This window comes from Rhineura floridana, chromosome 12 (assembly GCF_030035675.1).
Source record: "Rhineura floridana isolate rRhiFlo1 chromosome 12, rRhiFlo1.hap2, whole genome shotgun sequence".
NCBI lineage: Eukaryota > Metazoa > Chordata > Lepidosauria > Squamata > Rhineuridae > Rhineura > Rhineura floridana.
This window is the reverse complement of record NC_084491.1, coordinates 13209985-13236233: the sequence shown is the minus strand read 5'-3', so window position 1 is coordinate 13236233 and position 26249 is coordinate 13209985. Positions and strand designations below refer to the sequence as shown.

Below are 26249 nucleotides of genomic sequence, written 5' to 3'. Positions count from 1 at the left end.
GTGGCTACTGTTGGAAATGAAATGATAGAGTAATCCAGAAAGGTTATTCTTTATTCTTAAGTACAGTCATCATAAAAAGTTCATATCTTCAAAAGCAAACAAGTGTCAGGAAACCATTTGCTTTTCAGATGTCATTTTGCCATTGGTTTTAGATTATGAAAAGGTATATGGCTGCTTTGTAACTTTACAGCTCAGATCTCCTAGTTTTCCTGCCTATTGTGGAGTATTCCATCTGGGCAGGCTCTCTGGGAACTGCAGGAGCAGGGTGGAGAATCATTTTCACTTTGCTGTTGCATTCCAGATATTGGTCTCTGGAGTTTGCTTCAGGAAGTGGGGAAGGTGAGGCATCTCTAGATCTGAATCCAATGTTGATCAGAGGGGGAAGTTGTTTGTCAGAGAAGCTCTCCCACTCGCAACTATAGATCACAAACACATACATACAGAGTGTGTGTGTGCGTGCAGGGGGAGAGAGACCTTTATGGACTGGAGAGTAGCTACTGACTATCTCTAGTGTAGAGACTCGGCTCACCAGGCTTTTTCAGATGGGGAAAAAACCCTTCTAATACAAATGTGGTTTAGTAGCAGTTGTTCTAGAAGATGACTGGATTCAGCTGCAGGGAGATGTTAGTCATACTTCTGTGTGCCTGCTTGCTGCTAGGAAGGGCAGTGTCAACTGTAGTTTAGTACTTCATGGTCAGAGTAAACTTCTATACCAGATACTTGGCAGAGAACTGAACTGATTTGATCTCCAGCCCTTCAGACCCATCACAGTGATGCTTTCACCATAACCTGGCCAAATCCAATTCTGGACAGAATAATCTCTCCCTCCCCTGAAAAGAACAGCTGTCACTCGGTTGGTACAGAGGCAGAGCAGACAAATAAAGGAATGAATTTGGCATGTATTTTTACCTGTGGTGTCTGAATGGGGAGCATGTGAGCATCTGTTAATCCTCCTGGAACCTACTTCTTCTGCAGTGGTTTTCCAACTGTGTTCTAGGGCTCCCCGGGATTCCTGGGAAACTTATCAAGAGTTTTTTACAATAAGAAGATCAGTCTGAAAGACGGCTTGCAAATCTTTACTGATCTTCCCCTGCAACGCATAGCCGCAGGAGAGTGCTGGATATGTTCTAGCCAGTACCCAGGGCAATAACGAGGCCACATAGGTCTGATCTGTGCTCTGTACAAACTGGTTGTGCTTTCCTGGGGATTGCCCCCAAATATGAAAAGGGTTCCCTGAAGATGGGAAGTTTTGGAAACAGCTGTTCTCGTGAGCCATGAGAACATTATAAAGTTATAGGTGGAAAGTCTTCTACTATATTTTTATACTATATTTTTCCACAGAAAACATTCAGTTTTTAAAAAATGCATTGTTTCATAAAATTAGTAGGAAGAAAGAATGAACACAATAAGAGTCAAATTGGGCAATAAGAATGGATACAAAACCAGTCAAATCTGAAATCAAAACTTTTATTCAGCTGCCTGTCGATAGGAAGCACAAACATTTATGGGTGGTATTCAACACTAGTCTTATTCAGGCTAGACCCATTGACGTTAATGGCCATGACTAACAGGTTCATTAATTTCATTGGGTCTACCAGTGTGGTGTAGTGGTTAAGGTGTTGGACTACAACCTGGGAGACCAGGGTTCAAATCCCCACATAGCCATGAAGCTCACTGGGTGACCTTGGGCCAGTCACTGCCTCTCAGCCTCATGAAAACCCTATTCAGAGGGTCGCCATAAGTCGGAATTGACTTGAAGGCAGTACATTATTATTATTACCCTGGGTAGGACTTAGTTGGATACATCCCTATGTATACAGGCGTACTAAATTATTATGAGGCCACTGCCTTTGTTTGAAGCTAAGCAGGTCTGGTCAATGTCTGGGAGATCTTCTGGGAGCCATATGTATGAGAGACAGTGTAGTGTAGTCTTGACCTAGAACCTGGGACACCATTGTTCAAATCTCTACTCAGCTTGCTGGGTGACCTTGGGCCAATTACTGCCTCTCAGCGTAACCTACTTCAAAGGGTTGTTATGAGGATAAAATAGCGAGGAGAATTATGAGCGCCACCTTGAACACATTAAAAGAAAGGCAGGATATAAAATGTTATAATAACATGTATGCCACCTGAGATTTCATGGTGGAAGAAAGATGGGATGCACCTGTAAGAAATGTTCCTTAAAATCTAAATGTAAGACAAGTATATTGGGTTCAAATATTTATAATTTACAGTTCTAAATTGCAAGAAATGCACAAATATTACAGTAAAATAGTTTTCAAGTAAATTTTGAATTTGTTTTAATGTGGTGCTTAAACAACACCAAGTGCACATTTTTGTTCTAATCAAATATTTCAGTTCAACTGTTAGGGGCAATTGGAAAAAAACCTTTCAGATATTTATACAGCACATAAAATCAATGTAGCATTTATTTTTAGTTTTGTTTACTAAAGATAAGTCAAACCTGCCAAATCAGTGGTCTCTTCAATTTAGGGCAGCAAAAGATTTTCCAGTTCAACCTTTGCCAGAAAACCTTATTGCTTAGGTACTGCCGAAATTAGAAATGGGACAAAGGATGAAGCAAGCAACTTGTACCTCCCAGATGTGGTTGGACTCCAACTCCCATTATCCCCAGCTGGCATCACCAGTGGTCAGGTATCATGGGAATTCTATTTTGGTAGGAAATATAAGGGATGCATAAAATGTGAAATTAATGGGTATGCCATATGTTATCCAAGGTGATAGGGAAGCCCATTTAGTAATTATAGTGAATAGAGCAGTGTTCATGTGGCCAAAAAGTTGCAGAGTTTTTCTTGAGCAAGAAGGATTTGTAACTTCTGCACACCTGTCCTCTCTCTCTGGGAGGTGGTGCAGATTTGGCCTAGAGGAAGCAGCAAACAAATGGGCACTGTCAACAGTGACCAAGTACAAGAAAATGTGGCAATTGGCCGTGACAGAAAAAATTACCTACAATTAAAGGTGTTACGGGGTCAAGCAAGCAATTACTGTTTTATAGGGGAATGGTATGATTTTATTTGCTTTGTAAATGACAGAACTAATAATATGGCTCCCCAATTCAGAATGTACAGATATGGAATACCTGACATGTATTGTAACAATTTTGAATTAATTCCTAACAGGAGGTGTTTTAGGTCATATAAAGTGGGTTTTCTTAGTACATTTCATCTAATAGTTCAAGACATAAGACAGCCCAGCTCCCCAACATATAACGCAGTATTTACTACAGTGCAGTTACCACCGCTGCTACTTTCCTGAATACTTACCAGAAAGGCTTCCTTTGTTTTGTTCTATAGTTCTTTATGGTTTTTTATTTGTTATTATATGAGGATACCAGGGAGGGATTTTGGTTTTGAAATCTGAATGAGGAATTTAATTGCATTAAATCTTTACCTGTATGTGATATATCTTGTAGGAGTGTTCCGAGTCTGTGTGATGCTCCTTTAGTGTTGTTGTATATTTTCTTTCTGAAAAAATATTAATGAAAATGAATTAGACAAAAAACAGTGACCAAGACGAAGTGGGTGCACTCTTATCTAACGGCCCACCAAAATCTGGAACCAGCACTACCTAAGTATCTTGTGACTGTTTTACTCTGCTAACTCAGCTCAAGAACTTTTTTTTCTGGTGCTGCAGTATAGTAAGATCTGCTTCACCATGTGCCTAATCAATTGCACAGGTACATCATGCCCCTAAAAGTAGGAAAAATTCAACCAACTTGTACTGCAACCTACTCCTCACCACTGAAAAACTGATAGCTTTCATTCATTCAGACTTAGACATCCTGTAGATGACCCTGTTGACTGGATAGAGGCCTTTTGGTTCCCCACATCCCTGTTGTAGGGTGTGGCTTGGATCACTTGTTTTGAGTAATCTAGAAATACCCAGATACAACAGGCTGTTTTGTATTATACACTTTGTTCTTAGGTATCTGCTTCTGGAAAGTGCAACAGAAGAGTGATGATGATATTGATATCTACGGGGATTTAACCAAGGAGCCACTCTAATGCAGTGAAGCTATCACGTACTTCCTCCATAATTGCAAGGACTATGTGAGATTCACAATTGGATCTCCCCAGAATAAATGTGTATTTTGGTTGTTACAGCTTTCTTCCAGCTCGGTTAAGCCCTGTACCTGTTGGAAATTAAGTTTTAATAACCATGAGAGCTGGTGTGGTGTAGTGGTTAGAGTGCTGGACTACGATTTGGGAGACCAGGGTGTGAATCTCCACACAGCCATGAAGCTCACTGGGTGACCTTGGGCCCATCACTGCCTCTCAGCCTCAGAGGAAGGCAATCGTAAACCACCTCTGAATACCGCTTACCATGAAAACCCTATTCATAGGGTCGCCTTAAGTTGGGATCGACTTGAAGACAGTCCATTTCCATTTCACCATCTTGGAAAGCTGCAAGAAGTGCCAGACGCTACTTGGCTTTTATGTGGTCATTGTCTCATACACCCTTGTGTTTGAAACATGAGTCCAAGAAATCACTTTTGTTGATGCTTTGATTGTTAAATGGACACTGAGTTTGTAAAATCATCAAGCTGTTGCTTGTGATGGATGGGAGCTGCTCTTGTGATTTCTAGGCAGAGACCAAAAGTGTTACCCACATGGATCTGCAATTTCTAATATGATTGTAATGTATCTTGGTCTTCAGATTCTTTTACAGCTTCACTCAGGGAAATTGTATATATTTTCTGAATATTTGCCTTTTTGGGTGTAGCAGTCATTTTTTAAACAGCTTTTGATAAATACTAATTTTGCCGGGGAATTAAAGGTTCTCTCCTGTCCCCTGGTTTAATTATGGTATCTCATTTCTTTCTGATGTCCATCTTGTCATGGCCAAATCTGAATTTGGGAGAATTGTAGTGCTCAGCTTGGCTCAGGACCCTGATATGCAAATAATATTTCGACAATGTGGCTTTCTGGACATAGAATGTTTGATCTTCAGACCTTACAGTTGAAACCATTCACTAACAGAGGAGGTAGCTACTTCATTTGTGCCTTTTCCTGGATAAAGGATGACGTTTTCATGGTGATCCCTGCTCTTGTAATGTCTTGGATTACTGCAATGTGTTGTACATGGGGCAGCCTTTTGAAAAGTGCTTGTACATCTCATCTGGTGGTGAGGTATTATCAGGGACTGATATTTAACCTAAAAAAAAAAATTCCATAGGTTGCCTATACTTTTTTTGGCATACTTCAGAGTGTTGTTTTTCACCTTTTATAATGCAAGGACCACTTTCTTCTATTTGAATCTGCCTGCCTGCAAAGGACATCATCAGAGGCTCTAGGTGCCCCACCTCTAGAAGTTAGGCAGGTGGCTTCTAGAGAGAGAGAGAGACAGACTATTTTTCTTGGTGACACCCCACCTCTGAAATTCCCTTCCCAGAATCTCTGATTGGTATAATCATTCTTATTCTTTCAGGCAACTAGTAAAAGAGTAAAAGGAAAAATTCAATTTTAAATGTAAAATTCAATGCTAGTCTTACTCAAAGTTATTAATTATACTTATTAACTTAGGTTAATAAGTTTATATTATACTTATAATTTTATATTATAAAATTATTATACCTATTAACTTAGGTTAATTATTATACATTATTAACTTATGTTCATTAATTTCAGTAGGTCTACTCTGAGTAAAACTTAGTTGGATACAAGCCACTGCCTTTATTTTTTTGCTGCTGCTGCTTTCTTTGCTGATTTTTTTTTTATTAAATGGATTTCAGATATGTTCTACTGGATAGTTTTGTTTCTTATATAAGTTGCCTTGGACACTTGTGGAAAGGCGGGACAAAAATATTTAAAATAAACAGATGAGGATATCTCCATAGGCACCTGCAAACATCACTCTAGATTTCCCCCAATTTTGCGCATACTATTTCAAAGCACTTGTGGATCAGAACGTAGATGGCACATAATTGCAGGCAGTCGGCATGGCAGGTGCAGGAAATTCAGGTACTGAATGCCACATGTGGGAAGGAGCAATGCTGGTACAAGAAATCCAGTGCCACATTTTTCCTTCATTTGCCTAGAAGTGGGAGTGCAGGAACCTTCTGTACGGACATGCCTGAGTCGGAGCTTGGATGGGATTCTAACTCTATTTCAAGCGGCATTGCAGGCCTAGCTGACTGAAAGGCATCTAGTTTACCCTGTGGTGATGTCATGCTCTTCAGTGGGGACTGGGTTATCAGAGTCAGCAGATGCTTGAAAAGGAAGGAACTGCTTACTCCTCCACCTTGTGCCCAAAGACCTTCAAGCCTGGGGAAGAGCCTCCTACCTGCTACCAGGTGGGTTATGAAGAGTGGTCCCCTTTTCCTGAGCCTTGACAAAGGAAGTGAGGGCATCTTGCATTACAAAGCAGCCTTTGGAAAGGCATTGTATGTTTCTTTCAAGGCTTTGCGTAGCCTGTGCCAGAATGAGAGCAACAGCAGGGCTTCAGATCAAGGGACTGATGTAGGGGAGGTGACACACTTCTCATATTCAGTTCTGAGGTGACGATGAGTGCATAAGAACCAGGAGCAAGTTAACCAACTTGAACACTGGCACTTCAATCCAGACTGCCGCCACTACTTACATAGGTCCTGAAGGTAAGCGTATCTGGTAGGTAGATATATACACACACCACTGAAACTTGTTTAACCATAGGCTTTCTAACACCAGAATCCAGTCTCCTAACTAAGTAGACTAGAGTCCTACTGAGGTATGTGGAATGCATGAAAGAGGTAGTGAGACTGAGCAGGCTTGCCTCACTCCCAGATGCCAACACATGCTCTGGCCTCACATCCTTGCCCCTGCAATGTCAGTGCTGGACTGAAGGGTAGCCTGCTCTAGCCTCTTTCAGGCTGACAGGGTTAGCCTGCTTGGTCTCACTACCCCTTCATGCATTTGGTATCAACACATACTGAATGCCTGAATAGGGCTTAGAACTAAGCTGGTTGAGGTGCATGTGAGTTTTACCCAGAATTTTATTTATTGCGTTGATGTACTTCATGATGGACCTTCAAAGCAACGTACCTAGGATTATCTAGAGTTCGCATCCAAGTACTAACCAGACCTGGCTTTTTTCACTTCAGCAAAATTGGTGTATCATGTCTTCAAACTGCCGTATGGCAAAACTCCAGAATGATGTTGTATTTCAAAGTCAAGAAAACATTTATTCATGGAAAACAGAAGTGAACAGAAAATCAAGTGTATAGGAAGCAAAACTCACAAAATAGCATGTTCTCTCAAATACTCTCTTTGCTTACTCATTCAAGACACCAGAAGAGGACACAAAGTCAAAACCACACATAAGAGAACTTTTAGTTCAGGTAAAACAAGTGACCACGGGATGACCACAGGGGGCAACTGATTACATTTCAAGTTATCTAAACAGTTCAGAGCTGAACTATGGGGAAGGAAGAAGATTGCTTCCTAGTGGGAGTCTGCATTTGCCCAGATGCATGGAAATGCTTCTAGGAAGGCAGCATAGATTGAGGCATTTTTAGGCTTGAAAAGAGAGAATTATAATATAACCCAGTACGCATTTGCATTTGAGCAAGTCGGCATTAGAAAATATCCTAAATACTTACCTTAGGCAAATGAAATAAGTACAAAAGAATCAAATGTTAGAAATTTTATTGGGTGGTCTCTCCTGAGTTTGGAATTGAGCTTTAAAAAAAAGAAGAAAAAGAAAATTTAGTATTTGGCTAGCACCATACAAATCATTGTGAATCAATAGGGTTTGTCTGGGGACAACTTCATTATAAGTATAGAAAAAGCCAAGGGTTAATATCATCTGGTTTCCCACAGTGTCCAACCAGACACCCCTGGGAAAGTCACACACAGTGCATGAAGTCACAAGCCCTTTTCTGCTGTTCCCCCTGCTGTCCCCATCAACTGGTATTTACTGATTTACAGACTCTGAAAATGCATGTTCCATTTAGCCATCATGAGGGGTAGTAATTGATAGTCTTATCTGTGATCTTGTCTAATCCCTTTCTAAAGCTAGTGGCCACTGCCACATCCTGTGTCAGCTAATTCCATATGTTAATCAGGCCTTGTTTAAAGGAGTCCTTCGTGCTGCCAATCAGCACAGCATGACCTGGAATTCTAGCTTTATGAAAGAGGGAGAAAACATACCTGCTTTCTCAGCACTAAGCACAATGTTGTAAACTTCCGTCACAAAGGCAAACAGTTGCCCGTTTTTTAAACTGAAAATACCTAAACATGTAGTAGCCTCTATGGGTTAATTTTTTCTAGCTAGTTTTAAAAAATGTGAATATATATAGAAATTGAGCCATTGGGTTCAGGATATGGTTGTTATTATTTAGACTTGTTTAGTTGCCTGTTACTCAAAACTCTTCTTGCAACTTAAACTAATACATTTAAAACATAAATATAAATCCACAATACCATAAAAACAGAACAAAACAACCCCCATAACAGCCACAGGAAGAACAGAACAGTATAAAATACAATATTTTAAAAAATCGAAACCTGATTACATTCACAGCTAGAGAGAGTTCTTAAAATATATATCTCAAGTGTCAAAGGCCAGGGTGAAGAGGGGCTTTTTCAGCATGCAATGAAAGCTGTATAATGAAGGTGCTAGATATACCTCTGTGGAAAGGGAATTCCACAACTTAGGGGCTGCCTTAGAGAATGCTGTCTCCCGAGCCACCTCCACAACCTTCTGAGGGCATTGAAACTACCAAGAGGGCCCCACTGTTGATCTCAACACCCAAGAGGGTCTGTAGGGAAGGAAGTGGTCCTTCAGATATTTGGGGCCTAAGCCATTTTGGGCTATAAACACTAGGGTAAACACCCTAAATTGAACCCAGAAACAGACTGGCGAGCAATGCAGCTGTTTTAAAGGCTGAGATTTATTCTACTGTCTCTTCCTATTGCTGGCAATGTTACTCCAATAAAGTGGATTTAATGGATGTATGGTGGAAGTGCCCTAAAATACAGGAGTTTTTTTCCCCAAATCTTCAATAAGATTTTACAGACAGTATGTATTAGAATTCTATCTGATGCATTGATTGTCATCTTAGGACTGTTGTCTTGAGGGAGTTGGGCTCAAAACAAGGAATTGGACAGACATATTTATTGAAGGATCAAGGATTCTAATTGCTCAGCACTGGAACAAAACAGAGTCAGCATCCATAATATAATGAGAGGTGTCCAGTGCAATGTCTGCTGCAACCTCTTGGGATCGGTTTCAGCTGATGCAGCCTGATGACATGGACAAGATGCTTCCAAAGATGTGGCCAGCAATATGTCCTCTCAAGCCTTGACCTTCTTGTCTTATTAAAGCTTGCCGGGGGTGTGTGACCGAGTGGATCCAGGGTATGGTCAGCACGTTGTTGTGGGAGTAGTTCCAGCCACCCTGAAAGAGACGGTGATCCACCACTCCTGAAAAAGCCCTCCCTGGACTCATTAGTCTGTGACAACTACTGCCCAGTCACAAATACCCACTTTTTAGGGAAGGTGACTGAGAGTGTTGTGGCACAGCAATTGCAAGTACTCTTGGATGAAACAGATTATCTTGACCCGTTCCAATCTGGATTCAGGCCTGGTTATGGTTCTGAGTTGGCCTTGGTCACCCTGATGGATGACCTTTATCGGGAGAAGGACGGGGAGTGCGACCCTGTTACTCTTACTTTATCTCTTGGCGGCTTTTAATACCATTGACCATGGAATCTTTCTGGGCAGACTTGGTGAGATGGGTGTTGGAGGCAGTGTTTTACAGTGGTTCTGATCCTATCTCCAGGTTTGTTTTCAGAGAATAGCATTGGGTGATTGTCTTTCAGCCCCCTGGCAGTTGTGCTCTGGGTGCCACAGGGTACCATCTTGTCTCCAATGCTGTTTAACATATATGAAGCCCTTGAGAGCTGTCATCAGGAGATTTGGGGTGAGGTGTCAGCAGAATGCTGATGATACCCAGCTCCATTTCTCTGTAACATCTGAATCAGGAGAGGCCAGGTGGATCCAGGGTGCAAGCCTTAGACTGATGCCTGGATTCAGTGGTGGGCTGGATGAGGGCCAATAAACTGAATCCTAGCAAGACTGAGGCATTGTGGTTTGGTGATTCCCGAGTTCGGATAATTGTTCAGTTGCCTGATTTGGATGGGGTTGTACTCCCTCTGAACAAGCAGGTTCATAGTCTGGGGGTGCTCCTGATCCATCTTTGTTGCGAGAGGCCCAGGTGACCTCAGTGGTTAGGAGTGCCTTTTACCAGTTTCAGCTGGTAAGACAGCTGTGGCCGTTTCTGGACTGGGATAGCCTGACCACTGTTGTCCATGCACTGGTAATCTCCAGGCTGGATTACTGTAATGTACTCCTTGAGGTTGGTCCAGAAGCTGCAGCTGGTGCAGCAGTGCGACTGCTCACTGGGGCAGGTTATCGCCAACATGTCAGCCTGCTGCTGAAAGAATTGTACTGGTTGCCCATTACCTACAAAGCCCTATACTACTTAGGACCAAAATACCTTAAAGATTGTCTTACCCCTTATATACCCTATCGATCACTATATTCTGTTCTGTACAACATAGGAAGCAGACCTTTAGGGTAGTAGCAGTTACCCTTTGGAATTCCCTCCCCTTAAATATTAGACAGTCACCATCTTTGTTATCTTTTCAGTGTCTACTGAAGACCTTCCTCTTTCAACAAGCCTTTTAAGTAGAGACTTTATCTCAGTCTGCATCTATGTTGGAATTGTTTTTTAATATGTTTTTAAAGCTTTTTAAAAAATATGTTTTGAAAGATGTTTTAATATATTTTAAAGTCTCTTTTTACGTTTTAGAGTGTTTTTAGTGTTTTTGTTTGCCGCCCTGGGCTCCTACTGTGTGGAAGGGTGAGATATAAATTTAATAAATAAATAATGAATAAGTGAAATGTTGATCCCTACTGAACTGCTTAAAGTAGTAGTTCCCAAACTTTTTTCTCCATGAACCACTTGAAAATTGTTGAAGGTCTTGGTGGACCACTTAATGATTTTTCTTCCTGTTGTAGCAACTGTAATGCAGTGTGCTAGATACAGTCTGATTTCAGTTGCGTTTTTATAGTCATGCTGAAGATCACCTGAATGAAGCTCACGGACCACTGTTTGAGAACCCCTGATTTAAAGCTTACTTACTTTATGTGTCTTAGAGGAAATAGAACAAAATAGAAAACATGAGATTTATACAGTTAGATTGAAATGCTAATTAAGAATGTGTTCAGAGCTTGGAAAAGTTACTTTTTTGAACTACAACTCCCATCAGCCCCAGCCAGCATGGCCACTGGATTGGGCTGATGGGAGTTGTAGTTCAAAAAAGTAACTTTTCCAAGCTCTGGAGAATATTAGAAAGTAGTAGATATATATAGTAATTGGCATTTTTATGTGAACTCTGGGCTTTAATGTGATTGGTGCATTTTTCTAATTTTTATATACAAAGTATGAATCTGCAAAGAATGTAGTCTCCCAGCAGAAGACAAGGGTCGTGTAGTCATTGCAAAGAGAGGTGAACAGAAAATGAGACTCCTTCAAAGCTTGAGATGTCTTCGACCCTGCTGATACTTCCCCTCTTTCATATGGAGAGTGCCATTTGCCTCTACAAGGACAGAGACTCATAGAACACACATTTTCCATAGTCATCTGATTGGCCACTGTGGGAACAAAATGTTCAAATAGATGTGCTTTTGGATCTGATCCAACAGATCTTTTAGATTCTTATTGGGTTAGGTTTTCATATATAGGATAAGTATGTTGTGTATCTAATGTTGTTGTTGTTATGTACCTTCAAGTCGACCACAACTTATGGCGACCCCATGAATCAGTGACCTCCAAGAGCATCTGTCATGAACCACCCTGTTCAGATCTTGTAAATTCAGGTCTGTGGCTTCCTTTATGGAATCAATCCATCTCTTCTTTAGTCTTCCTCTTTTTCTACTCCCTTCTGTTTTTCCCAGCATTATTGTCTTTTCTAGTGAATTATGTCTTTTCATTATGTGTCCAAAGTATGATCATCTCAGTTTCATCATTTTAGCTTCTAGTGACAGCTCTGGTTTAATTTGTTCTAACACCCAATTATTTGTCTTTTTCGCCGTCCTTGGTATGTGCAAAGCTCTCCGCCAACATCACATTATTTTTCTCTTATCTGCTTTTTTCACTGTCCAACTTTCACATCCATACATAGAAATCGGGAATACCATGATCTGAATGATCCTGACTTTGGTGTTCAGTGATACATCTTTGCATTTGAGGACCTTTTCTAGTTCTCTCATAGCTGCCCTGCCCAGTCCTAGCCTTCTTCTGATTTCTTGACTGTTCTCCATTTTGGTTAACGACTGTGCCGAGGTATTGATAATCCTTGACAAGTTCAATGTCCTCATTGTCAACTTTAAAGCTACATAAATCTTCTGTTGTCATTACTTTAGTCGTTTTGACGTTCAGCTGTAGTCCTGCTTTTGTGCTTTCCTCTTTAACTTTCATCAGCATTCGTTTCAAATCATTACTGGTTTCTGCTAATAGTATGGTATCATCTGTATATCTTAAATTATTTATATTTCTCCCTCCAATCTTCACACCTCCTTCATCTTGGTCCAATCCCGCTTTCCGTATGATATGTTCTGCGTATAGATTAAACAAATAGGGTGATAAAATACATCCCTGTCTCACAGCCTTTCCAATGGGGAACCAAACAGTTTCTCCATATTGTGTCCTTACAGTAGCCTCTTGTCCAGAGTATAGGTTGCGCATCAGGATAAACAGATGCTGTGGCCCCCCATTTCTTTTAAAGCATTCCATAGTTTTTTATGATCTACACAAAGGCTTTGCTGTAATCTATAAAGCACAGGGTGATTTTCTTCTGGAATTTCTTGCTCCGTTCCATTATCCAACATATGTTTGCAATATGATCTCTGGTGCCTCTTCCCTTTCTAAATCCAGCTTGGACGTCTGGCATTTCTCGCTCCATATATGGTAAGAGCCTTTGTTGTAGAATCTTGAGCATTACTTTACTTGCATGGGATATTAAGGCTAGTTTGATAATTACTGCATTCCCTGGGATCCCCTTTATTTGGAATTGGGATATATATTGAATGCTTCCAGTCTGTGGGCCATTGTTTAGTTTTCCATATTTCTTGACAAATTTTTGTCAAATTTTGGACAGATTCAGTCTCAGTAGCTTGTAGCAACTGTATTGGTATGCCATCTGTTCCCGGTGAGTTGTTTCTTCCAAGTATTTTAAGAGCAGCTTTCACCTCGCATTCTAAAATTTCTGGTTCTTCATTATATGGTTCCTCCGTGAATGAATCCTTGCATCTTTTTGATAGTTATTCAGTGTATTGCTTCCACCTTCCTTTTATTTCATCTCAGTCGGTCAATGTGTTCCCCTGTTGTGTCAGCTCTGCACTGAGTCAGCAGTGGGGGTTGGAAATTCCTGGGTCGTTAGCAGGGAAGGGAAGTCCTTAGCCGGCAGACTGGTTGTAAATCTGCCAGGCCAACGAGGAGGGAACCTGATAAGGCCCAGGCCTGTCTGAAGCTTACTTGCCAAGTCACAAGTCCAGAAGCGAGGTCAGTAGAGGTCCGGGATCAATTGCCAAGGGGTCAGTCCAAGAGATACTGCAGGGAAACTGGGAATACACGAAGCCACGCCTGACGTTGCAGTCAGCAACAAGCTGCAGCCAAGGTGTGCCTTATAAAGAGCAGGGTTGACAGCAGGTGTGAGCCCTCAGCGTTTGGGCCTTAAGGGGACAGGCCTGCCTCTCTTCTGCCTGACCTTCTGCTGTCTACGTTCTGCAGGTGAGGGGGGAGTATCCTGTTCACTGTCTGCGTCTGGCTGCAGGGCCTCCGCTGTATCTGGGGTGCTCTGCAGCTGAGGGGGAGAAGGAGCTGGATTCTCAGGAGTCTCTTCCGTGTCTCCTTCTGGGTCTGCTGCTCCTGGGTCTACTGCTGTTACTCCCGAGTCGTCCTCATCGGAGGAGTCCTCTGAGGGGGCCATGACATGTTGATTATTTAACATCCCTACTCGTGGTTTAAATTTCCCTTTAATTTCTCTAATCTTTTGGAATAGAGCTCTTGTTCTACCCTTTTTGTTGTCCTCTTCTATTTCTATGCAATAACTATTGTAATAGTTTTCTTTGTCTCTACGTACTAGTTGCTGTATTGTTGCATTTAGGGTTCTGACTGTGTTTCTATCTCCTTTTGCTTTTGCTTTCCTTCTCTCTTTAACCAGTTTAAGAGTTTCTTCAGGCATCCATTGAGGTCTTTCTCTCTTTTTAACTAGAGGTATTGTCTTTTTGCATTCTTTCCTGATCATCTCTCTCACTTCACTCCATAGTTCTTCTGGTTCTCTGTCAACTAAGTTTAAAGCCTCAAATCTGTTCCTTATTTGATCTTTATATTCTTCTGGGATGTTATTTAAATTGTATTTTGGCATTATGATTGCTTTGTTGTTCTTCTTTAGCTTTACTCTGATTTTCGATACGACCAGTTCATGGTCTGTACCGCAGTCTGCTCCTGGCCTTGTTTTTGCAAAAAGTATGGAACTTCTTCATCTTCCGTTGCCCATTATATAATCAATTTGATTCCTATGTTGACCATCTGGTGATGTCCACATGTACAGTTGTCTTTTCGGTTGTTCAAAAAATGTGTTTTCAAGAAACAAATTCTTGGCTTCACAGAATTCAATAAGACTTTCTCCTGCTTCATTTCTGTCACCTAAGCCCCATTTCCCCACAATTCCTAGTTCTTCTCTGTTCCCTACTTTTGCATTCCAGTCCCCCATGATTATCATCATATCTTGTTTTGGTGTGTGATCAATTTCCTCCTGTACTTCTGCGTAATATCTCTCCAATTCTTCTTCTGTGTTTGACTTTGGAGCTTAGACTTGGATGATGGTTATGTTAATAGATTTCCCATTTAATCTCATTGATATCACTCGCTCAGACCTTGCGTTGTAGCTTCTAATTGCTTTTGCTACATCACTTCTCACTATTAAAGCAACCCCGTTTCTTCTTAATTCCTCATTTCCTGCATAAAGTATTTTGTAATTGCCCGATTGAAAATGTCCCATTCCCGTCCACTTTAATTCACTCACACCAAGTGTTGTAATGTTGACACGCTCCATTTCTTGCTTGACAATTTGTAACTTTCCCTGGTTCATGCTTCTCACATTCCATGTTCCTATTGTGTGCGTCGCACAACTCTGGACTCTCCTTTCACATCTGTGCGCATCAGCCTCTGGGCTTCCTTTTAGCTTTGACCCAGCTGCGTCATTAGTCACAGTGCTACTCGTACTTGTCCTTTGTTCTTCCCCAGTAGCTCTTTGAGTCCTTTCTGACCTAGGGGTGTCATCTTCCAGCACTATCTCATGTTGCATTTTGGATACTCTGTTCATAGGGTTTTCATGGTAAGAGGTATTCAGAGGTGGTTTACCATTGCCTTCCTCTGAGTTTGGATGCATCTTAGTCTGGTGTCTCAACTTTGACCATTCCACCGTGGGTGCCCCTGGTAGGAGTGTAGCCTCTTGGTCTAGACTCCTGATGACATTGCTGTCAGCTTCTTCAGCACTCTCAAACCCCCTCACCACGTCAAGATGTGCATCCTAGAGGGGGTCTGTATCTAATACAACATACTATTTGAACAAGTGTGGCAGAGTAACTAAGATCCAGAGGCAGTTCAGATCTCACCTCTGGCATGAATTTACTGCTTTAGGCATACCTCTCTCTCCCAGTGCCTCCCCCTCCCCGTCCACTATGGAGCTATATAATGTTGACCTTCCTTCCATATGGAAAGAACCATATAAGTCACCCTCTGCCCCTTGGAGGAAGAGTGGATTCAAATGTAGTTAACGGCGGTGTTGGTGTGGTATTGTAAGTATTACTGAGATGATGGCTGGGTTCGGTCAAGACAATAAACTCTGATTTATTGTGTCTGGTACAAACCTTGGGCTCACATCTTGCTCCTCCTCTGACGTGGCCACAAGGAGGAGACTGAAAATCTTTTCTTCCAATTAATTTAGTGCTGCGCAATTTCATCTTATCTCCAGTGCCAGATTTCTGCTCCCCCACAAGGGCCAGGGAGGGGGAAGACATGAGTTTCAGGTTTCCCAGCTGTCAGAAGGCGCAGAAGACCCAGGAGTTGTTGAGTCTCAGCAAGACCTTGGGAGGGGGAGTGAGGTTGAGTCCGGGCCAGTTCCCACGGATGGCACGGTCTCCGAAGAGGAGAGCGCACCACCCCCAGACAAGTCGTATAAGCCGTTGGAAAATGTTTCGGAGGGCACATTGACTCCCCCTTTACCAAGCGGCTCTCGGGATGTTTCAAGTGCATCACCGCCCCATGACCTCCAGCTTGTTGCTAAGGAGACGGTTCTTTCGGATGAGCCGTTGGAAGCACGCCCCTGTCACCCCGCTCTCGACGCTACGAGAAGCGGACAGGACAGAGGCAGGACTTGCGAAGGAGTCAGAGATTATGATCTAAAACTTTCCCTACTTAAGACTGCAGCTCTCTGGGTTGAGCTGCTGAGTCAACTTTCTTCACACATTGCAGAGCATGTCTAGAGTGCAGTTAGGGAATTCTAGGGAGCTAGCTTAGAGGTTTCTATGAAGCGCACTGCTTTTGATGTATTCATTACTTTAATAAAACAAGATTTAATTTCACCTGTGTCTCAGCCTCCTGAATCCTGCTCTGAACAGGACAGGAACAAGTCAAGTAAGCCATGCCTTAGGGGCTCACATTATGAGGGACTTCTAAATATTTTGGAGATAACTAAGAAGTTTTATTTTAATTAAAATTGTTTTTGCTTAAATAACCTTTCATATAAAATCCACCACCAAAATTTGGAACCCTGACCTCCCCATCCCAATCCACACCCAGTCCGATCAACTTTCCTTCCAGGGCTGCTGGACTACTCGCATCATCCACAGGTTGCCCAACCTTACCTCAGACTTCAAGAGGAGGCAATGGGAGCTGGCCTACCAATGCATTCTAAAGTCCTGTTCCATACCAGGCATCATTTCCGCTAATTACCTCCTTGTCACTTTCCCACCACTTTTCTTCTCTTTATTCTTTATGGGATGGGGCCTCTGAATCTTGACACAATTTAGAGCCTCAGCATGTCTTAATGCGGCTCTGGTTATGTCTGAAATCTAAATTGTAATTAATCAAACAGTTTGTTTGAAACAAGCTAGTTTTCATAACCATGATTTTGAAGTTGGCTTGTTTAAAGCAAACTAGTTAAGATAAGCCACATTTTATTGGGTGGAGATGACACTAGAAACGGTAATTAATAAAAAATGAAAGTGAGAGCTTCCCAACTGCTTCTTGTAGGTTGTGTTGGAGGAGGAAAATGGAGGAGGAGCATTCACACCTCAGGCTTGCTTAGGCTTATTCCCATCATGATAAACCATGAATTTATTGTAACATCTGAATGCAGCCAATTCAGGTTAAGCACTTTTTGAGAGTTCAAAGTGTTAAATGAATGCTAGAAGTTATTGTTGACACCATGTTTAGATTATATTTGGCATCTCAAGAAACCCCACAATCTGCTCCTGGATCAGTTATGCCAATTAAGTGGTTGTTTATGTTGCCATACATGAGGTTATTGTTCTGTGGTGTAGGTTATCAAAATATCTGAATGCAATTATATATTATAACAAATTATGGGAATTATTAACTGCTACTTTATGTGTATTAATATGTAACAACTCCTTCAGCATGTGCTTAGGATATGGGCTGTTCCCCATCTTCCATTTTCCTCCACCTCCCATTTGTTCACTCAAATGCCATTGCCTGCCAAGAATCTTTGAAGTGTATTTTGAGGGCAGTGCACATCCTATATTACGTTAAGAGTACAAAGTAACATATTCCGTAGAGAGGCAAATATCCAGTCTAGGGATGAGCAGGTTTGCCCATGACAGCCAGCTGAGCAGTGTAAGCACCTTGGGAGCAGCTGTATACTTGGCATATATTTATGAGTTTCTTCTGTCTTGGTGACCATAAATGGTGGTCAGGGCCTTTATCAGATGTATGATTATTTCACAATGACTGTCAATGGTCCCTCAATGGACGATTCACTTGCAGGGCTGGAGTCTGAGAAGGGTGTTGGCAGATTGTGATTGTGTATGGTTGTGATTGCTTAATGGTGCAACGCTGGAGAATGTCGATCACTTTTCTTATCTTGACAGCCATCTCTCTGTAAAAGCGGACATCGACGCTGAAATTCAGCATCGTCTGAGCTCTGCGAGTGCCGCATTCTCCTGAATGAAGCATAGAGTATTCGATGATCGGGATATTCGCAGGGAGACCAAAATGCTTATTGACAAAGCCATTGTGCTACTGACCTTACTGTACGCCTGTGAAACATGGACCATCTATAAACGCCACTCCCAACGTCTTGAAAGATTCCACCAATGCTGCCTCTGGAAAATTCTGCAAGTTACTTGGGAAGATAGGCGGACTAATGTTAGCGTATTGGAAGAAGCAAAAACCACCAGTGTTGAAACAATGATCCTCCAACATCAACTTCGCTGGACCGGCCATGTTGTTTGAATGCCTGATCACCGTCTTCCAAAGCAGCTACTTTACTCCCAACTTAAGGATGGAAAACGGAATATCAGTGAACAGCAAAAGAGGTTTAAAGATGTTCTCAAAGCTAATCTAAAAAAATGTAACATAAGCGTCGAGAACTGGGAAGCCTTGGTCCATGAGCGTCCCAATTGGAGGTCGGCCATTATCAAAGGTGCTATGGACTTTGAAGAAGCACAAGGGACAAACGAGCTAAGCGGAAGGCACGTCAAGCAAATCCTCATCTGACCATCTTCCATCTGGAAACCTATGTCCTCACTGTGGGAGGCTGTGTGGATCCAGAATTGGCCTCCACAGTCACTTACGGACCCACTGTTAAAGACCTTATCTTGGAAGACAATCTTACTCAGCCACGAGTGATCGCCAATGAATGAATGAATGTGTGTGTGTGAGAGAGAGTGAGTGCAGCCAAAGTGGTCAGAGTGAGCGAACTCAGAGTTCAATCCAGACAAGACTGAGACGCTGTTGGTGAGTGCCTTCTCTGCCCAGATGGTGGATGTTCATCCTGTTCTTGATGGGGTTACACTCCCCTTGAAGGAACAGGTTCGTAGCTTGGGAGTTCTTTTCGATCCTTCCTTGTCTCTTGAGGCCCAGGTGGCCTCGGTGGCACGGAATGCTTTTTACCATCTTCGATTGGTAGCCCAGCTACGTCCCTATCTGGATATTGACGACCTCGCCTCAGTCGTTCATGCTCTGGTAACTTCTAGATTGGACTACTGCAATGCGCTCTACGTTGGGCTGCCCTTGAAGACTGTTCGGAAACTACAGCTAGTCCAGAATGCAGCGGCCAGATTGCTGACGCGGACCAGAAGGTCCGCTCACATAACACCTGTTCTGGCCCGTCTGCACTGGCTTCCTATTTGTTTCCGGGCTAGATTCAAAGTGCTGGTTTTGACCTATAAAGCCCTACACGGCATGGGACCGCAATACCTGGCGGAATGCCTCTCCCAATATGAACCTACCCGTACACTGCGCTCAGCATCTAAGGCCCTCCTCCGAGTGCCATCCCATCGAGAAGCTCGGAGGGTGGTGACTAGAACTAGGGCCTTTTCAGTGGTGGCCCCCGAACTGTGGAACAGTCTCCCCGATGAGGTGCGCCTGGCGCTGACGCTACTATCTTTTCGGCGCCAGGTGAAAACCTTTTTATACTCCCAGGCATTTTAAAGTGTATTTTAACAGTATTTCACTATTATCTTGTATTTTGGACGTTGTTTGGTTCTTTTATTGTTTGTTTGTTTTTGGTTCTTGATTTATTGTATTTATTGTACTTATACACTGTGCTTGTTTTATCTTTTATGTACACCGCCCAGAGAGCCTTCGGGCTTAGGGCGGTATATAAATTAAATTAAATAAATAAATTTATAGATGGCATTTGCTGGTACAGTCTGGAGAGGGTGCTTGGTTGCATGAGTTGCTCTGTAGGCCAGCTCTGCTATCTTAAGGACTATTTGGTTCCACTTATATGTAAATAATCTGCTGAATTCCTGAATGTATATTTTGAAAAACTTTTAGGTAAACTTATTTTTAACTGTGATTACATTAAATGGGTTACATGAAAATATATGATATGTTTGATTTTATGTAAACTATTTACAGGTTTTTATGACTGAGTGGTATGCAGATCCTAATAAATACAAATAAATAAGTCTTCGTCTCTAGTATGTTCTGCCTCCTATTGTCCTGTGAACCTGCCTCCTATTCTCAGATCATTGGTCTAGCTACCTAGCTCAGTACTGTCTGTCCAAGATCTCAGGCACAGGTCTTTCCTGGCCCTGCTACTTGAGATGTCTTTTTAAGTGGGAATGCTGAGACTTGGACTTTCCATAAAGCATGTGCTTGGCCACTGAGCTGTTTGCTATATTTAAATCTCATTCCTTCAACACTACAGTGTTCCCTGGATAGCTTACAGTTAAAAGTATTTTTTTCAAAAAAAATGGCACAATGCAAGATAATGAATACACAGGGCTAAAATAGCAACTTCCAGCAGATACAATTTAGAGGGGCACAGCTGAGTGACCCCCTCTAGGATGCACACCTTAACATGGTAAGGGGGGTTGAGAGTGTTGAAGAAGCTGAGAAAAATGCTGTCAGGAGTCTAGACCAAGAGGTTAAACTCCTAGCAGGGTCATCCAAGGTGGAATGGTCAAAGCTGAGACACCAGACTAAGATGCATCCAAACTCAGAGGAAGGCAATGGTAAACCACCTCTGAATACCTCTTACCATGAAAACCCTATGAACAGAGTATCCAAAATGGAACACGAGATAGTGCTGGAAGATGACACCCCCAGGTCAGAAGGCACTCATCGAGCTACTGGGGAAGAACAAAGGACAAGTACGAGTAGCGCTGTGACTAATGACGCAGCCGGGTCAAAGCTGAAAAGAAGCCCAGAGGCTGATGCTCACAGATGCGAAAGGAGAGTCCAGAGTTGTGCGACGCACACAATAGGAACATGGAATGTGAGAAGCATGAACCAGGGAAAGTTACAAATTGTCAAGCAAGAAATGGAGCGTGTCAACATTACAACACTTGGTGTGAGTGAATTAAAGTGGACGGGAATGGGACATTTTCAATCGGGCAATTACAAAATACTTTATGCAGGCAATGAGGAATTAAGAAGAAACAGGGTTGCTTTAATAGTGAGAATCCTTTGAAGTGTGGTGTTGGAGGAGAGCTTTGCACGGACAGCGAAAAAGACAAATAACTGGGTGTTAGAACAAATTAAACAACAACTATAATTAGAAGCTAAAATGATGAAACGAAAGTTATCATACTTTGGACACATAATGAGAAGACATGATTCACTAGAAAAGACAATAATGCTGGTAAAAACAGAAGGGAGTAGAAAAAGAGGAAGGCCAAACAAGATGTGTTTTCCCAGTTTAGTGCTTTGCTTTAAATGTAGATGAGGGATGGGGAACTTGTGGCCTTCCAGTTGTTATTGGACACCCAATGCCCATCATCCCTGATCTTTGACTGTGCTGGCTGAGCCTGGTGGCAGTTGGCTCCAACAACATCTGGAGGGCTACAGGTTCCTCTATCCCCGCTGTGAGTGCTTAATAAATGGTCAATACTAGTAGTATTTCCATCTTTCTGTTCATGTGCTGCCCTGCTGGTTAATGTCTTAGCTTTACCAGCAGCCTAGGAACATAGAAAGCTGCCTTGTACCAGGTCCAGACTTTGTTGAGTTAAGTCCAGAATTGTCTGTTATTCTGACTGGCAGTGGCTTTCCAGAGACTTTCCCATCGCCTGCTACCTGGGTTCTTTTAGTTGGTGATGTAGAAATGAAACCTGGGATCTTCTGCATGCAAAACAGGTGCTCTACCGCTAAGTTATGGCCTGTCCTCCAGAAAGCTCTTGGCCTAATATTAGTGGTACATAATAGTCATTATTTTTGCTATGTCCAGAGGGTTTTTTTTTTTTTTTAATCCTTTAGGATCAGAGGAAATTAATGGTTTGATGCTGTGTGTGTGTGCACATGTGTGAAAGAAGGAGAAAAAGTGATTGAACTGGGTGAAAAAGTAAGCTTAGAAAACAGCCTATGTTAAAATAGAAAATATTGCATAGGCTTAATGTCAGGCCCAGATCTTCTTTGTCTGTGTTAAATAGGCATCTTTGTGTGATAAAAAAAATTGTGGTAGCAACTCCGAGTTGGTGCCGATATGGAAACCTCTGACACCCTGCCTTCTAAGGCAACCAGGACAGTTCACACATGGACATATAAATAGAAGCAACAATTCAGCAGCTATTTTTACCACCGGAACACCCATAGAAACGTAGGGTGGCTTTATTTTTTGTGCTTGTTACCTGACCTGAAGGCATCAGCTGCTGTGGATTTTGGCAAGCCTGCAACACAGGCAGTGGCAGTGCAAACATCCTACGCACTGATCCAGCCCCAGTTCCTGGGAAGACCATTTTTGGTAGTGAGCAAATATAGTTGCTTGTACATAGTCTTTCAACATAGATACCAGTAGCAGTTTTGTTTTTGTAGTAGTAGACACAGAATAGGTAGGGCATCACAAACTGTATACTAGCCAACACAACCCAAATAGCCATCAGACTGAGGTGCCTCTGGATAGACTTGGATTTGCAAAACTGAGATGATTTTTCATGGAGATTGCCATAAAACCAGGAGACTATTTACATCTGCAGGGCTTTGCTTTGAAATGGTGGTGGCCTTGTAGCAGTGTTAATTAAAACCATGTGGGGATTTTAATGTGAAGTATTAGAATTTCTTTAGGTATCTCTTTTGGTTCATGAATGCCTAGAGCACTGTGTGTGTGCTGGGGTCCCCTCTCTATTTTAGTATTCTAGTTATAGGAGCATGTAACATTTCCCTATTTTGCATGGCATGCTGACTTATCCATCTTTTGATCTTGTGACAATAAAGCCACCCATTCCTTTCACTTTCGTCCATGTATTTGCAATACGTTTCTTACCTCTGAGGAGACTGCCCCCTACCATAACCTGTTGTAGTCTCTTAAGAGTGTGTTATTTGCACAGTGCTTATTTCATGGATCAAATGTACTTGCCTAGCTCATCAAATCCGTACAGCTCCTTTTGTCTACTGTACAGCACTTTGATTAGAGTGCTGAAAGTTCCAGCTTGTGCAGGTCCTCCATCCAACCACATAGGTGGAAGGAATGATTGCTCAACAATGCAGATTGTGTAGCCTCCTGGGGTCAATGCAGATGTAACATACTCTCACTTAACTGTAATTTTATGTTAATATTTATTACATTTATTTATCTATTTATTAGATTTATATCCCGCCCTTTCTCCCAGCAGGAGCCCACGGTGGCACATGTTTGGCCCACCTTTCTACAAGGGAGCTCAGGGTGGTGTGTGTGATGAACCCCTCCCAATTTTATCCTTACAGCAATCCTATGAGGTAGGCTAAGGCTGAGAAATAGTGACTAGTCCAAGGTCACCTAGAATCATAGCCAAGTATTGATTCCAACTGGTCTTCTTGGTCCTAGTGTGACACTCTAGCCACTCTATTAAGAGAGCAGGAGCCAGATGTGATAGACATAGGCCCCTCCCTAGAGAGAATGTCACCTTCTTTTATCATGGGTACGGTACATGGCATCAACTTCAGTCAGGGTTAAGACTTCATCCCTTATCCAGGCTTTGGAGTTTGGTAACAATAAGCCTTGCTTAAGAGGACATCAGACTAGATTACACTCTCACTTTTAAAATATGAAAACTCTGAAAACTATAAAATATGAAAATTACACAATTCCTTGCTAAGACTTGGAGATATAACCTGCAAATAGATTATGTAGTTGTATTTATTTTGAATTATGTCTTTAGGTTTGGAAACTTTTACTGATGGCAATCTTGAGTAAAGTTGTAGTGATAAGGGTATCCTAGGAAATCATATAACAAAAATATAATATTCAGCATTCATTGTTGTTGAGGTGTGGGTGGCAAATGCTGAATCTGTTAAGCACATGGAAATACCCTAAAGACCAGGGTTGGGGTGGAAGGAATGAAAGAAAATGTGTCACTTGCACATTTTTTAAACGAGCAAGAACTACATTTCCTAATACAAAGTTCAAACTGCTTGGATTTTTTTCCAGTGCAATTTTCTGTTTGTTTCTCTTAAGATTCCCTAGATTTAAAGCATTTTCCTTGCAACGGAAATTGTTGGAAATTGCTCAGTTATAATGAGCAACTCTGATTTCCAAAATTAAAGTGGCATTCTTGTTTCCCAGCTTAGTACTTCTAATGCATCAGTTAACAGCAGCAAAAGATGCTTTGAGACAGGAAAAGATTCTCAGCTTAATCTTACAAAGGCTAAACCAAGACTAGAGCAATGGACGCTGTAGCCCTAAGCAATTGTATGGATACTTAACCCAAGCGCATCATGTTTGCAAACCACACTGATGTGTAATGTCATTCTGTTACTTAAAGTTCTCACCAACCTAATGTCATGACATACTGACATGGTAGTTACTATTCTCCATCCTAAACATACCATATTACAGAATTAAGTTGGTATTCTGTGTAATCTTATGCATGTTTACTCAGAAGCTAGTTGTACTGCAGGGATGGGGATTTTTTTTTCTGCCTGAGACTCACGTTAACTTGGTGGGAAGTGGATGGGGGTAGATGCACAGAAACACAAAACTGTTTCCCATGAAAACTGGGACACATATTTAATTCTTAGTAACTCCACTTAAATTTCCCATTGGTTTTCTCTATAGACTGTTTATTTATTTTTTTAAAAAACTTCTCAATCACCCTTTATCGGACCTGACTGCACAAAAGGCGAAAACCCTCAGCAATTCCAACAAAATAATGCAAATAAGGTCAGCAGGCAGTTGAACTGTAAGCCCTGTCGTACAGCTTCAAAATGTAATTGCACCCACAAAATTGCATGCATGCAGTTGCAAAATGTGTGGACTACTTTTTGCATATTTATAAGGAACACAAGTTTGCTAAAACATTTTTCCTTCTGCTTTGATCATCTTGCTACACATCTTATTGCAAAGGAAGGAACTACAATTGCATACTTTGTACAACATCAAAGCCCCTTTCCTTCTCAGCTGCTCCCTGCGGTATAGCAGATGGTTGGAAGATGACCCCAGAAGCTGATGAATTCTGGTTGTGGTTGGCATACAGCCTGTAGACTGGGGCTGCTCACTCCTGTTCTACATTCAGTGGGACTTACTTTCAGGCTAAACGTGCATAAGATTGATTATTAACTTCCCCCGAGGAACTCTGTAATTTAGTGAGTGGCTCAGTAGCCTCACCAGCACTTCAATCTCCTGGATTTTTTTGGATGAAGTCTTGACAATTTTTATAATAGTGTAAATTAGTTGCTTGCATGTCAGAAATGGGCCCAATAGTAACATTTTTCAAGGTGAAATATTATTGGCAAGCTAGACCTTCCAGTTTTCATTTCTTAAGCTACCCTTTCAACCCATTGTTTCTTTCTGATTCATTCCTCAGGACTGAAGAAGGGCTGTATTGATGAAAAGCTGTAAATCAGTGGTAGAGCACATGCTTTGCATACACCATCCCAGGTTCAGTCCTTGGCATCTCCAAGTAGGATTTTGGAATTATTGGTCCATTTAGCTCAGTATTGTCTACACTAACTGGCAGTAGTTCTCCAGAGTTTAGGACAGGAATCTTTTCCCAGCCTTACCTGGAGATCCTAGGGACTGAACCTGGGATTTTTTGCATGCAAAGCACCTGCAGCACCACTGAGCTACAGTCCTTCCTTTGCCTGAAACCCTGGAAAGTTGCTGCCAGTTAGACAATAATAAGCTAAATGGACTTGGTATAAAGGAGGTTCTGTGTTCCATATATGGTCACCAACTCCAGGAGTGCCCTCTCCTCCTGTGGGACAGACAGCTGCTATAGTGCTCTGTTGCAGTTTCCTCTCTGCTTTCTAATCAGAAAGCCAATAAGGAGTCAGGAAATAAAATCACTATAGCTTAACATGTGAGGTCACTGTTCATTGCTAATAATGTGATGGCTGTATGCTCCGTCGTCCTTGTATAGCATAAGATGGACAGTTGCCACCTCCACAACCATCAACACCACTCCTCTTACACTTGGTGTGCCAAGGAAAGTGACAGGCTCAATTCTTGTGTTTGGATGTGGGGAGCTAGGTTCAAATCCCTGTTCAGACATGTAGTCCACTGGATTGATAGCATTGGA

General features: G+C 41.9%; 1 protein-coding gene across 11 annotated transcripts in view; it reads left to right on the top strand.

The window, feature by feature from the left end:
* Window positions 1-26249, top strand: part of BIN3 (bridging integrator 3) — a 173941-nt gene that overhangs the window by 55668 nt on the left and 92024 nt on the right. For 5 of the 11 annotated variants that reach the window (XR_009758752.1, XM_061593412.1, XM_061593417.1 and 2 more), the window contains one exon: window positions 2494-2655. The exons of 5 other annotated variants lie outside the window; for them this stretch is intronic. Coding sequence is in view for 3 of the 6 variants with exons in the window: in XM_061593412.1 (XP_061449396.1) it covers window positions 2494-2655 (162 nt within the window). In the remaining 3 variants the exon portion in view is untranslated. Of the gene's footprint in view, window positions 1-2493; window positions 2656-26249 lie in introns of those variants that run through there. One more of the 11 variants, XR_009758751.1, reaches the window with a different exon arrangement.